This window comes from Suricata suricatta, chromosome X, assembly GCF_006229205.1.
Source record: "Suricata suricatta isolate VVHF042 chromosome X, meerkat_22Aug2017_6uvM2_HiC, whole genome shotgun sequence".
Classification (NCBI taxonomy): domain Eukaryota; kingdom Metazoa; phylum Chordata; class Mammalia; order Carnivora; family Herpestidae; genus Suricata; species Suricata suricatta.
The window spans coordinates 91,623,510-91,639,132 of record NC_043717.1 but is presented as its reverse complement, the minus strand read 5'-3'; the positions used below and the strand labels follow the sequence as shown (position 1 = coordinate 91,639,132).

Here is a 15,623-nt window from a genome sequence, read left to right as displayed (position 1 = left end):
TGACTTTGTGAAGTATTTGGCGAAGTCAGACAGGCTGGTGATGGCTTCTTAGTTGCTTTCCAGTCTTAGGTTTATGGTGGGGTGTGTGTGTGTGTGTGTGTGTGTGTGTGTGTACTTGTTTGTGGTACAAGTGAGCATGTGCAATCAGGCAGGCGTACGTGTACCACTAATAAAATGCTTTCCCATCTCACCCTTCTCTGCAATTTTTTTTGCTTTATTCCTGCTTTGCTTCTTTTTGGAAGTACAGAGCTAAACTCTGCTTTCTATCATTCTCCCTCTCTTTCAATCCTTCCCCTGCTGAATCACTAGCTCTTTTTGCCACCACTCCCCTCCATCTTGGAGTTAAATTTTTGTGGTTGGAACCATTTAAAACAGATGAGATTTGTTTCTAGGCCCTGAGTGAGCTAGTAATTCTGGGCCCAGAAAACCTCTGGTTTGACTGTCTGGGGGAACTTGAAATTTGGAGCTATTGGCGTTTGGCCTTTTTTGTATCTGGGATCCAGACACAGTCTGATTTGGATCTGTCCCACTTAGGCCCCAAAGGCCTCTGAACAAAACTGCCTGTGGGATGAAGCTTATAATTAGCTAAGTTACTGTTTCACAGAGGCAGGTTAGGTTTTCTACCAAGATGACTTTTTTCCTCCCAAGTTATTTCTTGTGCTTTGCCCTCAAATATGAAGGGTGAGGTTGTTTGTAAACTGCGTTGAGTTCCAGCTGTCTGTCTGTGATAGAGTAAATATTTTTTAGTGTAAGGCTGGGGGAGGGTGGAGGAAGGGATAAGGAAGTAACTGTGTTAGCTAAGGAGTGGAATGGGGAAGCACAAATCTGACCAAAAGGGAGAGGACCCTGGCAATGAATCATTTTTACTGAGAGTGGTAGAATCTGTTTGTGTGTGTGTGTGTGTGTGTGTGTGTGTGTGTGTGTCTGTCCATGTGTGTCTGTCATGTATAGACACACAGACACTCTAGGTGATAGTTGCTTTATGCCTAACCAATGACAGGCTACACAGAGGACACCAGAATGCCTCTGATGAATGAAATCTTTTTCTGGTTGACCATTTCCTGTGGAGTATATAATTCGCTACCACCCGCACAGCGGGGGATGGGATTTGGGGGTCAGAATATGGGCCCCTTAGTTAGTATTAGAACATAGGGAGACCTCAGGAAATCAGCTGATCTAGTCCCCTTCCTTCGGGCTGGTGAGGGTGTCTGAACCACCAATGAAGAAGCCTGTCTATTTTCATCCCTAAATTGCCTAGAAGCATAGATTCCACATCCTCTGTTGCATTTTTGCCTTGGGGAAGTCTAGATCTTGCTGCACATCTGCACCTGCATTTTACTAACGAGGTCTTACTTGCAGCAGGTGCTTAGGAACAAGTGCAAGTTGATTTATAGCTGCCCATGGCACAGCCCTGGGTAGGCCAGATGGCTTGAGAAATCTGGTCGGGCACGTGAGCACCCTTTGATGAAAAACACGCAGTATTAGTAGTGCCAGTGGACATCTTTTTATTTATGGATTTTGCCTTTACATGTTTAGACTTCTCAAAAGAGGGGCCTGTGATTTTCATTGGGCAGACAGTAGGATGAATACATAAAATGAATGAAGGTTGTTCATCTAGGAGCAATTAGCTCTGTGTTGTTATGTTTCCAGAGATACTGGGAGGCCATCTCTCAGGGATGCTGTCACAAAGTGGATTCCTTCCCAGGATGGGAAATTGGGCTACATTGTCACTGAGCCTCTTGAAACTCTGAGAGTCTGAAATTCTGCATACCTGTTGTGTTTGTCTGGAAAATTCACACATAAAAAGGAAAGCATAGATTATCAGTAGGTAGCTGTATTTAAATACATTTATATATTTAAATGTAATTGTATCTATGGTAAAAAGTATTGACTTTAAAAGCACAGTGAAAATTGTGCAGTACTTAAGAAAACAATTTCTTAATTTATTTTTAGGGTGAGGTATTTAGGAAATGTGCATGTATATCCCAGTTTCAGCTTTGACCACATGAGCTTTTCTGGCCAAACCTTGTCCAGCTTGTGAGAACATGTAGCCACCAGCTTGGCTGGTAATGTCAGGACATTATAGCAGAATGGCACTGACAACTGTGAGGTGTCCAGCTACTCAAAGACTATTGTGGTATGTAGTCAAATTCAACTTCCTGATAAAGCTTGTGGGAAGGCCCAAGTGCACTGTTTTCTGGAATTGGCTTCCTAGCTATCTCTTTTAACTTTGTGACCAGATCACTGGTGGGGTCAAGGTACTATACTTCTTTGTGGCAAGAATGACAATGTGACTTTTGACCCCTGAGATAGAAACAGTTTGCTGCTATGGTCAGTGCTTATGCCTCATTGTGATGTATGTAGAGGAAATTGTATCAAGGTACTTATCAAATCCTGTTGGATTGACCCTCATAGTTGCTTCTGATGTATAGAGGAGTCATTGAATTGGATGAACTGAAAAAAGCTTTGTAACTCAGCTTAATAATTGACCCACTTCTAGCCTATCCAAATTTTACCATTCTTTCAAGTCCCTTCTTGAGTCTTCCTTCATGAAACCTTTCTAGTAATTCCTGCATTTGTAGGACGAATTTTACATACTGCTCATTTAACACATAATCATATGACATTTCTTAGAGTTCTAAATTCTATGATTATTGCACTTTGAGCTCTTTCAATGTCAGGGACTATCTCCTATGTCTGTGTAGCCCCCACAGTGCCCTCTGCCAGGCCTTATATAGCCTAGGTGGTCAATAAATGTTACTGAATTAATAATACATTCTGGATACACTTTTAATGTCTTGATTCACAGAATCATAGAATGGTAGAACTGGAAGGGGCCTTGGAGACTATCTGCATCCTTTTGCAGGTGAGGAAAGCAGGCCTACAGAAGAGAGGTTACTTTATTAAGATCAGCTGGCCAATCAGTGCCTCTGTATGACACTGCCTTTCATCTCATTGTAACCTTTTGAATATGGAATCCTGAAGACAGTCAGGTTTACTAAAGCATGCATAGTGCCAAATGCTAGACCAGCATATTCTGGGTTCTTGCCAGCTAGTGATTATGTTACCTAGTCGTATCTAGGTTATTTGGGCCTCCCCAGCTCATGCTCCTAGGAAATGAAGGTGTCTTGGTAGAAAACTGATACATTCTGGCATGGCATTCTGTTAGCCTTGCAGGAACAGGGAAGCCCACCCTTAAGTGTGAACCTAGAAAGTAAGCTTTGTGAGTTATGAGGGGTCATCACCTCTGTGACCACTCAGAGTCCTTGCCTGAATGAGGATGGCTTAGAGAAAAATTAAGCAATAGGTGCTCCCTACCTCACCACCATGTGGGTGATCCTGATAAAAGGGGCATCATGTCCCTGCAGACACAGGTAAGAGAAAAGGCCATCTGACAACACAAAGTTGCCAGGTTTGAGAAGACACAGAGCTATGGAGACCAAAACCAAACTGACCTGGCAGAATATTTGTGGCTATAGCGAAAGATCCAGGTTCCTAAAGTTAGATGAGATTGGGAAGGGGGAAAAGTGACTTTATCATGATCTCTAAGCAAGGGAACATTCTCTGGAAAATTTTTCTTCAGAGGTTCTGTCTTGTGCTTTACCTAGTCCAAGATTCTGTCTATTACCTGGCCAACCAAGTGACAGTTTTAGAACATCATAGTTGTCTCTCTGATACTAATCTGTTATAGTACTTAGCTAAGTTCAACTTCCTGATAAAGCACGCTACCTGGAGAAGGGTTAGGTTATGTCTTCTGAACAGTATGCTTTCCTTTCTTTGTGGTTCAGTCATTCAGAATTTATCTGTGTATATTCAGCCTCTACTCCTTTTTGTGGTAATGAGTTTCACACTGTCAATCTCTATCAAATGCATCTCCCACCTTTTAAGAATGAGTTTTAACTGAGTATAATGATTTTCTATTTTGGGGAAAGCAAGCACAAAGAACAGGGATGTCCCCCAGCTTACTGACATCAGTTGAGATGTTTATTGAGGGAGAGAAGAGACCTCCTAGATCTTCTTCCTCAGAGATTCCTGAGCTAGTATTGGGTTTAAGAACAAAAGAGGGGCGCCTGGGTGGCTCAGTTGGTTAAGCTCTGGCTTCGGCTCAGGTCGTGATCTCACATTTCGTGGGTTCAAGCCCCGCGTTGGGCTCTGTGCTGACATCTAGCTCAGAGCCTGGAGCCTGCTTCAGATTCTGTGTCTCTGTCTCTCTCTGACCCTCCCCTGCTCGCACTGTCTCTCTCTGTCTCTCAAAAATAAATAAAAGACATAAAAAATAAAAAAAAGAACAAAAGGAGCACCTTATTCATTTTGCAATAGCAAGAAGCTAGTGAATTCAACATAATTAGGGGTATGTTTCTGGAACAGAGCAACGAGAAGACCAGAACCTTATGATGATGTTTAGATAAGTCCAGTTTAACTAATAGAGGACCTTGGAACACTGGTTTGTGGGACTTGGGGATTAATATATTAGGCAGCTGGGAATTGTTCTAAGTTTTTAAGCAGGAGTATATTATAATTGAAATTTGTTATTTGTTATATTTGAAATGTGTTATTTTTGGTATAATTGAAATGTGAAATTTGCTATTATAACAGATTTAGCAACTACTTAGCAGGCTTGCCTGGCTACAGATTTTGGCCCTCCTCAGTGAGAGGATGCTTCATTGCCTCGGAATTGAAAATGTCCCTGTTTGGTTAATCTTCCCCATTGCTACTGGAACAAACAGGGTTATGCATCTTCTCCTGACCTTCAAATAGCAGTCAATCTGGAGGCTGATTTTCAATTATGTTTTTAGTGTCTAAGGAAGCTTTTTCCCTATCAGCAGACTCTGAAGTGTCATAGGAAGACCTTCGAGTCAGTCTTATAGGTGGTTCTCCATGTTCATTATGCTTTAGAGGTAAATAGTATCATATCAGTGAGGACTTATGGCAGAGGCTTATTGCCGTTATGTGGGACTAAGGGCCACCGTGGGGCTCTAATCCTTGGGCCCTTTCTGCTGTTCCAAGCTGTGCTTAAATCCACCCATAATGGCTGCTATGGGAGCAGTTTAAAAACGCAGCCACCAGCTTCCCAAGAGAGCTCTTCTCTGACCACTTACAGTCCTTAGGGTCTGAATCACCATCCTAATACTTGATTACTGGTCTTATCTTATTCTGTAGCTGTTTCATATGTTAATTATGTTTTCCCCACAAAATGAACTCCTATTTTCTCTTGTTCTTCATTTGTTAGACCCATAAATACTTATTAGCTGAATGATTGCACTGAGCTTTTAGGAAGACTTAGAGGTACAGTACGGTATAGAACACCAATCCACACTCCCAGTCTATGAGGCAGAGCACTGCTATGGAATGTGTCTGGTTTCTTACAGGCTCTACTTATGAATCTCTCTTGAGTTTTTTCACGTCAGTTGAAGTCTGTGTCATTATCATTGTCCCTCCAATGAACTAGCATGCTAGGGGTGGGGGATGGGACATGAACACCAGCCCAGCCTGGCACTGCTGGTTACTGCTAGACAGTACCACCGTGTGGCCCATGGGACATGTGGAAGTCCAGTCATCTAACCCAGCTATGGAAGCCTGAGGCCAATCAAGAAGTTGGTAGAAGATGGGTTAAAATAGTGATATCTCTTCAGGTGGAATAAATGAAGACGTAGTGGGGACATGGTTGCATTTATAAAATTCACAAGGGAGAAAAGCAACTGCTAAATCCTCTGGAAGGGGGAAAGCCTCTTGGAACTTTGAAGACTAAAGAGAGTTATGTTTCAAGAAGTGTATGGATATCATTATTCCAAGAAGGGATATTAATGGAAAGTACCGGGGGTTTCAAAAACAGCTTTATATTTGTGGATGACAGATGCAGCCTTTCACTAAAACAAATTAGTGATTTAGGATACTCCTGACTTCTCAGATCAATATTGGGAATTACCAGCAAACCTTCACATACCCTATTCCTGTCAGAGACAGATCCCTAGCTTACTGCAATTATGGGATTAACCTATATGGATATTTTTGATTGTAACTGCTAAAGACAGACATGATAGGTTCTACTTCACAGTAGTCTTAGCCACTAGCTCTCTTAGTTTCCTCTTGGAGTGGAAAGGCCTGTTGGTCCCACATCTGTCTTCTCAGCCACACCCACTCACTAGTGACAACTGGCTGCCAATAGCCTCATCTCTGGAGAACAACACAATGGGCCTATTGTGTACTTGTTGACACACAGAGTGGATTGTTTTAGCAGGTGCAGAAGATAGTCTATGTGGAGATTACAGAGACCTTTATCCTTGATGGCATAGCGTAATTCAAATCTAAGTTGTTCTTTGTCTGGTTGACAAGCAGGTGTTGGAATGGGACTTAGTTAATCCCAGGTCCTTCATGCATGGGGTTAACATTGATTGTGTGTGTGTGCATGCATGTCTGTGTGTGTGTGTGTGTGTGTGTGTGTGTGTGTGTGTGTGAGAGAGAGATTTTCTCTGTATCTTTTTTTATTTGGTATTCTTTATTTTATTTGAGAGAAAGAGAGGAACAGAGAGAGAGAGAGAGAGAGAAAGGGAGAGAAAGAGAGAAAGGGAGAGTGTGGTGGAGAGGTTCAGACAGAGAGAGAGAGATCCCAAGCAGACTTCACATCAGTGCAGAGCCCAGCACAGGGTTGATCCCATGAGCCTGGGATCATGACCTGAGCCAAAATCAAGAGTTGGACACTCAATCGAGTGAACTACTCAGGTGCCCCTTTTTCCTCTGTATTTTTTTCCTGTAATAAAACAATTTAAAATCCCTTTGTGGCTGATCGGATGGCTCTGATTTTTCTACTTATTGGAGTCTGTCCACCCAGAGAAGTTTGAGTCCTAGAGACATTACTTGTTTTCTAGAGTGATCTTAGAAATGGGCAGTGATTAGAGAGAGAGATGGCTGTTTTCTGTTAGTGTGGTAATTTTTTTTACTTGGCTTGCTTGTGAAACAATCTTGTATTTCTCTTGTGTCCTTTGGGTCCCTGGTAGGTGGAGGTGAGTTTTGTTTCTGAATTCACTTCTTGATTATCTGTACTACTGAAGGTGGAATGATAGAAGAGGGTAATCTACAAGCTAGTAATATGCAGGGGCCTTAATTACTCTGTACTCAGTCATATCCTTTAGTTCTTCAAATTTTGCCTCCTACCCTTAGCTTTTAGAAGGAAGTAAATCATACAAAAGCAGACTAAGACCAAAGATTTTGTTAAAAAACAAATAAGCAGGCAAGCAAACAAAAAGCCACAAACATCATTTTGCAAGTTTACTACAATGTATTCACCTTTATGACAAACCGCTCAGCCTAGTATTATAGTTGGCTTGCACCCTTCATGCAGTTGTGTGTGTGGTGGGGAGGCAAGGGAAGGATCTCGTGAGGACTGTTCCAAAACTACAGTGAATGTACAACCTGGGTTTAAATGTTTGCTATGAATGGACAGCAGCTTGCTTAATCCCCATGCTGATGAGGTAAGCCTTTTTCCTTAGTGTACTTTTTCTGCGCTCCCTCTGGTCCTTACTCATCCACTTGTAGTCTCCCTCCAAGAAAAGATCTCTGTGTTGAATGAAAAATGTCCCTCAGGAGGAAGAGAATAAAAATAGGTCAGTGATAACTCTCATCACATATTCCTATTTATTTGGTTTGAAATTCAGTTTAACGTAACAAGTATTTGTTGGTAGTTTCTTTGTTCCCGTGCTTGCATTAAGCTTTGGGAGATATAGAACCATAATGGTAATGCTAATAGCTGGCATGTACTTAACGTTTACTGTGTGTCAAGTGTAGTTCTAAGCACTTTATTTATATTCATGCATTTGATCCACAAAATGACTCTATGAAGTACTATTATTATCCTCATTTCACAGTTAAGGAGACTGAAGTTAATTAAGTCACCCAACTGGTAGAACCACAACTCAAACCCAAACGTTCCCATTCCAAAAAAGACAAGGTCCTTGCTCTTATGAAGACCAGCGGGGGGAGATGAGGTCAACATAGTGAAAAACAGCTAGGAAACAATACGAGGCTGTGGCAGTGAGGACGACAGTGGTAGAGAAGGGAGAGATTAGTGCAGCTTAGGATAGGCCTTTCTGAGGAGGCAAGACCTCTCTAAGACCTCTCTCTATCAAATCTACCTTGTGGATTTAGTGTCAGACTTGAATGAGATGATGCATATAAAGGGCTTAGTGCAATGCCTAGCATATGGTGAGTGCTCAGTAAAATGTGATGATGACAATGATGGCATTGATGTCTCTGGGACCTGAAAGATGAGTAGAGCTGGGATATCTAGAGAGGAAGAGGGGTAGCCTTCCAAATGAATTATGAGGAAAGGGGGATGAGACATGTTGAAAAAGGGTGCCAAGGAGATACAATTTTCTTATTTCTTTGCCTAAGGTCACTAGGCACTTAGTAGCAGAGCTCATTGAGGAGAGAAAAGAATGGATGTTTCAAAGTCAGTCAGCATCCCTGAAACTTTTCATTGGCTTTGAAGCATGCCAGATGTACTCTCTGCCTGATGCTGGGACCCTGCTTCATAAATGGTTTTCTTCTTTCTTCCTCCACCTTGAGCTCGGGCCTAATGCCAGATGAGTGTTTTTGAAAAGCTCTACACATTCCCAAAGTAAGAGCAACCTGTGGTAATTAGAAGTTCAGGCTCAGTTGCTTCCATGACCTTAATAGGTATGAGCCTTTCCTGAGGCACAGAGGAAATGGGTGTTTTCAGCAGGCCAACAGGAGGAACTGGACTTGGTGATAGGGGAGGTCCCTTGAGACTGTCTTCTGTGGGTTATAGGTCCATCAATCAAATAATTGTTGAGCTCCTATTATGTGCAGAACCATACATTAGGAGTTATGGATAATTCAAGGGAAGAAAAAACATGGTCCTTTCCCTCAAGGTACTGACAATTTTGTTGTGGAGACCAGACTGACATGCTGGTAACAATTTGAGGTCAATATAGGGTAGGTATAACTAAATGTTCAATTGACTGCTTTGTTCAGATGCCGCTACCTGGCTGTCCAGCTGTCTCCTGCCATCCCTGTGTTTGCTGCCATGCTCTTCCTTTTCTCCATGGCTACATTGTTGAGAACCAGCTTCAGTGACCCTGGAGTGATCCCACGGGCTCTACCAGATGAAGCAGCTTTCATAGAAATGGAGATAGGTGAGTTTTCTAACCAGCTGGCAAGATGCTGTGCAGTGGGTGACCTTAATCACTAAGGGAATAGAATCATGTAGTTGCAGATTAAGAATCACTTCTAGCCTTTTCCCTGTAAGAACCTGAATCTGAGATCATGACCACCCAATGAATTTGGTAACACAGGTTTAGCAAGATTTGAAAGCCATATGCTTCATTCTTCCTTGTGTTGGGTTGCATTTCAGGAGGGCTTTGTACCAAGGTCCTGCTGTACTGTTCCCAAGAGGATGGTCTTTTTTACTTTTGAGGGGTCATCAACTCACTCGATTTTTTTGATGAAAGCTAAAAGCCTTCTTTTCATAAAAAAAATTCTTATATGTTTGCACATACATATAATTGTGGCTGTAATTTCAGGGACCTGTAGATCTTTTGAAGCACATTCATGGGCTGCACAAAGAATGTCTGCTTTAAGGAAGTATACTAGGTGAGAGGAGACAGCCATGGTGCCAGGAACCACGGAGAATTCTAGGAAGGTAAAGGAAGAAAAGGAAATACTTATAGGCTCATTACAGTGCGGTTTTCAGATCTCTTTGGGACAGAGATAAAGTGCTACACTAGCCAGGAGCCAGGGTGGCTCCACAAATTAAAGTAGAAGATGCCAGGGCTAGAGGAGGGAATATCCTGAGAGCTCACACTGGGAAAGAAGGCTATGGTACCAGTATTAGCAGGGACTGGGAACCCACCAGACCCAACAGCAGTGCCTGCCTACATTGTTAGCAAGTCCAGTACCCAAGTAGCAGAGTCAGCACCAAGCCAAATAGAGTAGAAGAGAGGGACCCAGAACTTGTAAGACTGAAAGCTATGCCCATGGAGCACCAATCTGTGCTTAAATGCTTCTAGATTTTTAGGGTATTTGTTTTTTTTTATTTTAGTATTATTTTATTTAATTAAAAACACGCAAACCTATCAGGATTATAATAGGTGTTATATTACATTACATTTATATTTTTGCATTTATATGTTTATCTGCCTACCTAAGAAAATGTTATGATTTTATTTTCAGATTGAATTTTATACCCTTGGATAAAATGTTTATAGTTTTAAAATCTAGTTTCTGTACTTCTCATATTGAGTTTATTCCTGACGTTTATACACATGCTATTATCAATGAAATATTTTCTTCCATTTCCATTTGTGTTTTTTCTTCCCATTTTATCGAAATATAATTGACACAACAGTGTGTAAGTTTGAAGTCTCTAGTGTGTTGATCTGATACTCTTTTAGACTGGTTTGAAAACTTCCAGGCTTTTGTATTTCTTTTGCTTATTTTAGCTGAATTTCCCTCTAGCTTCTTAGTGAATTTCTTTTTGAAAAATTTCATCCTGTTTTAATTGAGCTAAGGGGACATAGGCTTGTGCACATCTGAGCTTGAACTACTTAGGGATGGGCAGAGGGTGGGAATGGTGGGGAGAAAGCAGAGGCCAGGTGTATTGGTGCAGCTGGAGTTCAGGGGAGACCTGGTGAAGCTGGGGTAGTTAGGAGGAAGATAGGAGGGGGAGTTGTGTGTGCCATCTTTTCTCCATCTGGATTATTCTTTTATCATCCCCTTTCCATTCACATATGGAGAAACGGAAAGTCAAGGCAGTGCCTTGACTTGTCTCTTGCATCTCACATCAGGTGAGGTTAGTTCTGTTTTGCGAGATCACTGGGCCTGGAGCCCAGGCTTGAGCTGTCACATTGTGACCTCTCTTTTCAGCATGTTTCTGAATGTAGAAGAGTGCATTCTTGAGTTCATATGTATATTTGTGTTAGCAAGTTTTTGTAAACCTACATTCAGCCCTGTGCTGAGTATGCTGTGCATGGGGGCTGGGTAAAAGGCGACACTGTGATTCCCTTGTATCATAGTGCCTCATGCAGAGGACAAACCATGAATTCTATCTCACGGGTGCCCTCAGGTAAAGCACACGCAAAGGGATATTAGGGTGGCATGCGGGTACTTTTATCATTCTCTACTGAATAGCTGTCCTCATCCTTTTAAGACTTGTGTCACATTGTTATTGTTTGATTTCACAGCATCTACCTCACTCTGCAAAAAAGGGGGGAAGGTTCCATATGGTAGATATTTTTAAAATCAAAGTGAATTGACAAATTATTCTGTTTTTAGGATTATCCTGCACATCTAGGGGGCAACGAGACGGGCATTCTCATATGCTGCAGATGGATAGGTGTGCAAATTGATACAATCTGCCTGGAAAGCATTTTGGCAATAAGCAATATGTGCTTTAAAGGTTCATACCCTTTTACCCAGTAATTCCACTTTGCTTAGAGTTTAGTTAAAGGAAATAATCAGAGAGTTATATATAAATTACTGCAGAAGAATTTTTAGTGCAGTGTGTTTTCCTTTTTCTTTCTTTCTTTTTTTAAGTTTATTTATTTATTTTGAGAGAAAGAGAGAGAGAGTATGCACACAGAGAAGGGGCAGAGAGAGAGAGGGAAAGAGAGAATCCCAAGCAGGTTCTGCGCTGTCAGCACAGAGCCAGACCTGGGGCTCAATCTCACAACTGTGAGATCGTGACCTGAGCCAAAATCAAGAGTCAGATGCTTAACCAACTGAGCCCTCCACGTGCCCCAACTTTATTTTCTTTTTAATATGGGCCTAGGTATTTTTAATGCCAGCAACTTCATATATTACTGCCCAGACTTCAACAGCTTTTCTTTTTTTTCATTCTGGCTTAGAAATTAATTTTAACACATGTATATTTATTCTTGGGGAAGGCAGATGGGAATTGGGATTGGGGTGGTGACCAAGGAAGATTTAAGCTTTATCTGTAATATTTGAGGTTTTTCTATGCAACATCATTTAAATAGTAAAAGCCCGGAGGCCACTTAAATACCCCACTATACAGAATGGTTAAATTGCAGTATATGCATATGATGGAATATTATATTGCTAATACTCATGTTTTTGGAACAGAATTTAACAACCATGGAAGAATGTTCACCATATAATGTTAAGTAAAAAATTCAGGGTACAAAATTATGTTTATATCTCAAATTTTTAAAAATGAATGTTTATGGATAGCCCATGAATGCATGGATATCTCTGGGTTGAGAGACTGTCAGTGATTTTATTATATATATATTTTCTGTTTTTTCCAAAGCTTTTACAATAAGCATACATTGCTCTTATTTTTAACAGATTGTTTTTCTGATTCTAAGTATTACCAGTCTTTTTTCATGCATATATTTTATTTTTGCAAGATAATATCTTTTTATGCATGCTGCTTTTTAGCTTACATTTTCACTTTGTAATATATTGTGAATATTGTCCTGTGTCTTCATTTACTTGTCTGAATCATTTTAGATGGTTGCATAATGTTCCATCCTGTGCATGTATCATAATTTACTTAACCAACCTCCTATTGTGACTCTGAGGTTATTTTCAGCTGTTCACTATTAAAAAGGACTCTGTGACAAATATCCTTCTATCAAAATCTTTTGTATATCTCTTTGTAATTTTATTAAGTTCCTAGAAATAGAATTGATAGATCAAAAAATAAAGACCTTTAGAGTTTTGGGAGCCACTGCTTTATTGCTTACTAGTAATGTATAAAAATACCTTCTCCCCATCCTTGCTAACACTGGGTATTTTTATTCTGTTTAATATTTGTTAATATAGTAGGTAGAAACAGTATTTTTGTGTTGGTTTTTATGTCTTTGTTAGTAAATTTGAATATTTTCATTTCATATATTTAAAAAATTTTGCTTTATGTTTTTTATTTATTTTTGAGAGACGGCACAAGCATGGGAGGGTCAGAGAGAGAGGGAGACAGAATCTGAAGACAGGCCCTGGGCTCTGAGCTAGCTGTCAGCACAGAGCCCTACACGGGGCTCGAACCCATGAACGATGAGATCATGACCTGAGCTGAAGTCGGACACTTAACCGACTGAGCCACCCAGGCGCCCCTCATATATATTTTTTAATTTTTTTTTTGAGAGCGAGAGAGACAAGAGTGTGAACAGGGGAGGGGCAGAGAGAGGGAGACACAGGATCCAAAGCAGGCTCCAAGTTCTGAACCGTCAACACAGAGCCCAATGTGGAGCTTGAACTCACGAACGGTGAGATCATAACCTGAGCTGAAGTCAGATGCTTAACCGACTGAGCCACGCAGGAGCAGTTCATTTCGTATATATTTTAGCCATTTTTATTTCTTTTATGAACATTTTTCTTTGTAACCTGCCCCCTGCTGCAAAACTTGAAGAAACCCTTTTTCACATGTGCCCAAAGAACTGCATGGCGTTCAGTGGAATTTGGGGGCATACTGTGATGTTGAGCATGTTCTCTAGAGTGCTAGTCTATAGAAAACAGTTGGCCTAGAGCACTACTGAGTACTCCTATTGCTTTTCGAAAAGTGTGGGACTTTTGGACTCAAATAATGGCTAGCTAGCGGTAATAGTAACTGTCTTTACTGATCTTCAGAGGCTACCAATGGTGCGGTGCCCCAAGGCCAGCGACCACCTCCTCGTATCAAGAATTTTCAGATAAACAACCAGATTGTGAAGCTGAAATACTGTTATACATGCAAGATCTTCCGGCCACCTCGGGCCTCCCATTGCAGCATCTGTGACAACTGTGTGGGTGAGTAAAACCAAAGGGGCTTTGTCTGGGGGAAAGGCTGAGTTGAAAGGTCAGGGTTATTTTTCTAGGGAAAAATCAGTAGGGGTCGGGATATAGATTTACATAGGAAATAAGCTAGATTTAGTTAGGAAACTTTAGATAGGAAGCAAGCTTCTGAACAAGTGAAAAATCAATTGTACTTTTGTAGATCAAATTTTATTTTAAAGATCAAATTTTATTTTAAATATCCTCTGGTCTAAAATTTACTAAAAAAAGCTTTTTGGTAAATGGGGAAGTAAACTTTTCCTGTTTTTAAAATCTGCATTTTCCTCGACTGGATTTGTTTCAAGTGGAACCCACCTTAGGTATTGGGTGGAGAACCCTAGTCCACTGGAGGGCAGCATCAGGGAAAGAAGGGATATGTAAGAAGTACTGTTCCCAAGAAGAAAGTTGCTAGCATTTATTGAGATCCTACTGTATACGAGGCACTGTGCTAAGCGCTTTCCCTTTCTCTCATTTAAGACTTGTAAAACCACCGGAGGTATCATCCCCCTTTTACAGATGAGGAAATAGTTGAAGTACCTTTCTGCAGGTTCATGTAATTAATATGAGATGAAACTGGAACAGGTCTGATTCCAAAATTGTCATTTTATCTTTCTCTCCGAATGCTGCAAGGGTGGCAGGTGTGCATAATACATGGGTCTGTGCTTCTATCTGTATATATGTGGCTTAGTTGTAATCACTGCCTAGTGTGTGCTGAACCCTGGGAAACATCAGAGACAGACAGTAAATATGTCCATTGATAGACATATATGTGCACCTTCTTATATACACATATAGATGTATGTATATGTAATAAGCATACTTCAGCACAGCATTCTTTATATATGGCATGGAACATTCCTGAATGAATACATTGCTTTCTTCTTTTTAGGCAAAAGTTGAGAAGATATATCTTACTTTATTTGGTAAAAATCTGTGTGTAGATAAGATTTTTATAAATAAAACTCATTTTAAATTAGCGAGGAAACTTGATATGTCAAGAAGGTCAGATGTGAAGGTTTTCACAAATGATTCTCTCTCCTTATTAATATTTGTAAATATAAAGAACTCATACACATTGATTTTTAAAAAAAGAAGCAGTAGACTATAGACAGTTCATAAAACAGGAAATGCAATTAACTTGTTAACAAGAAAAAGTTCATCCCTACTAAAAATCAAAGAAGTAAAAATTAAAACAGGATCTTTTAAAATCCAGAACATTAGCAAGGAAAACCTGATAATGCTTAGTCCTACCCTGGGGGGAGTGTAAATTGGAACAAACTTTTTGGAAGACAAGCTAGTGAGAGTCATAAACACCTTCTTAAAACATGTAGGCCCTTTGATGCCAGTGATTCCTTTTCTAAGAATCAGGGATGTGGTAAAATATTTAGGTATGGAAATATTTGCTTCAGGATTATTATAACGATGAAAAATTCAATAAACCTAATTGTCTACCAGTAGAAAAGCAGTCAAATAAATTGTGAGACATTTATGCAATAGACTTATGGGAAAAGCTCATATCAGAAAGCTAAATGAAATAAAATAGGAGATAGGCTACATTTATAGTGTGATCTCAGGAAACACACCAGAATGCTTAGGCTTATAGTTTATTATCTATAGGTTGTGGAATTATGAGTGATATTGTTTCCTTCAGTTTTCTTTTTTCTTTTTTTCAAGTTTTCTATGATGAGCATGTATTAATTATATTATCAGAAAAAGTATAATGTAAAATACAGTAAAAACAAATCTGTATAATTCTACAGTTCCTAATATTTTTATGGCAAGTTTGGCTAAAGTGAGGCTATATCTGTAATTCTTCATCCAGATACTACCCTAAC

General features: G+C 40.2%; 1 protein-coding gene across 2 annotated transcripts in view; it reads left to right on the top strand.

The window, feature by feature from the left end:
• Positions 1 to 15,623, top strand: part of ZDHHC9 (zinc finger DHHC-type containing 9) — a 31,358-nt gene that overhangs the window by 3,226 nt on the left and 12,509 nt on the right. For both annotated transcript variants that reach the window (XM_029930759.1, XM_029930758.1), the window contains 2 exons: positions 8,992 to 9,152; positions 13,606 to 13,764. In XM_029930759.1, the coding sequence (XP_029786619.1) occupies positions 8,992 to 9,152; positions 13,606 to 13,764 (320 nt within the window). The remainder of the gene's footprint in view (positions 1 to 8,991; positions 9,153 to 13,605; positions 13,765 to 15,623) is intronic.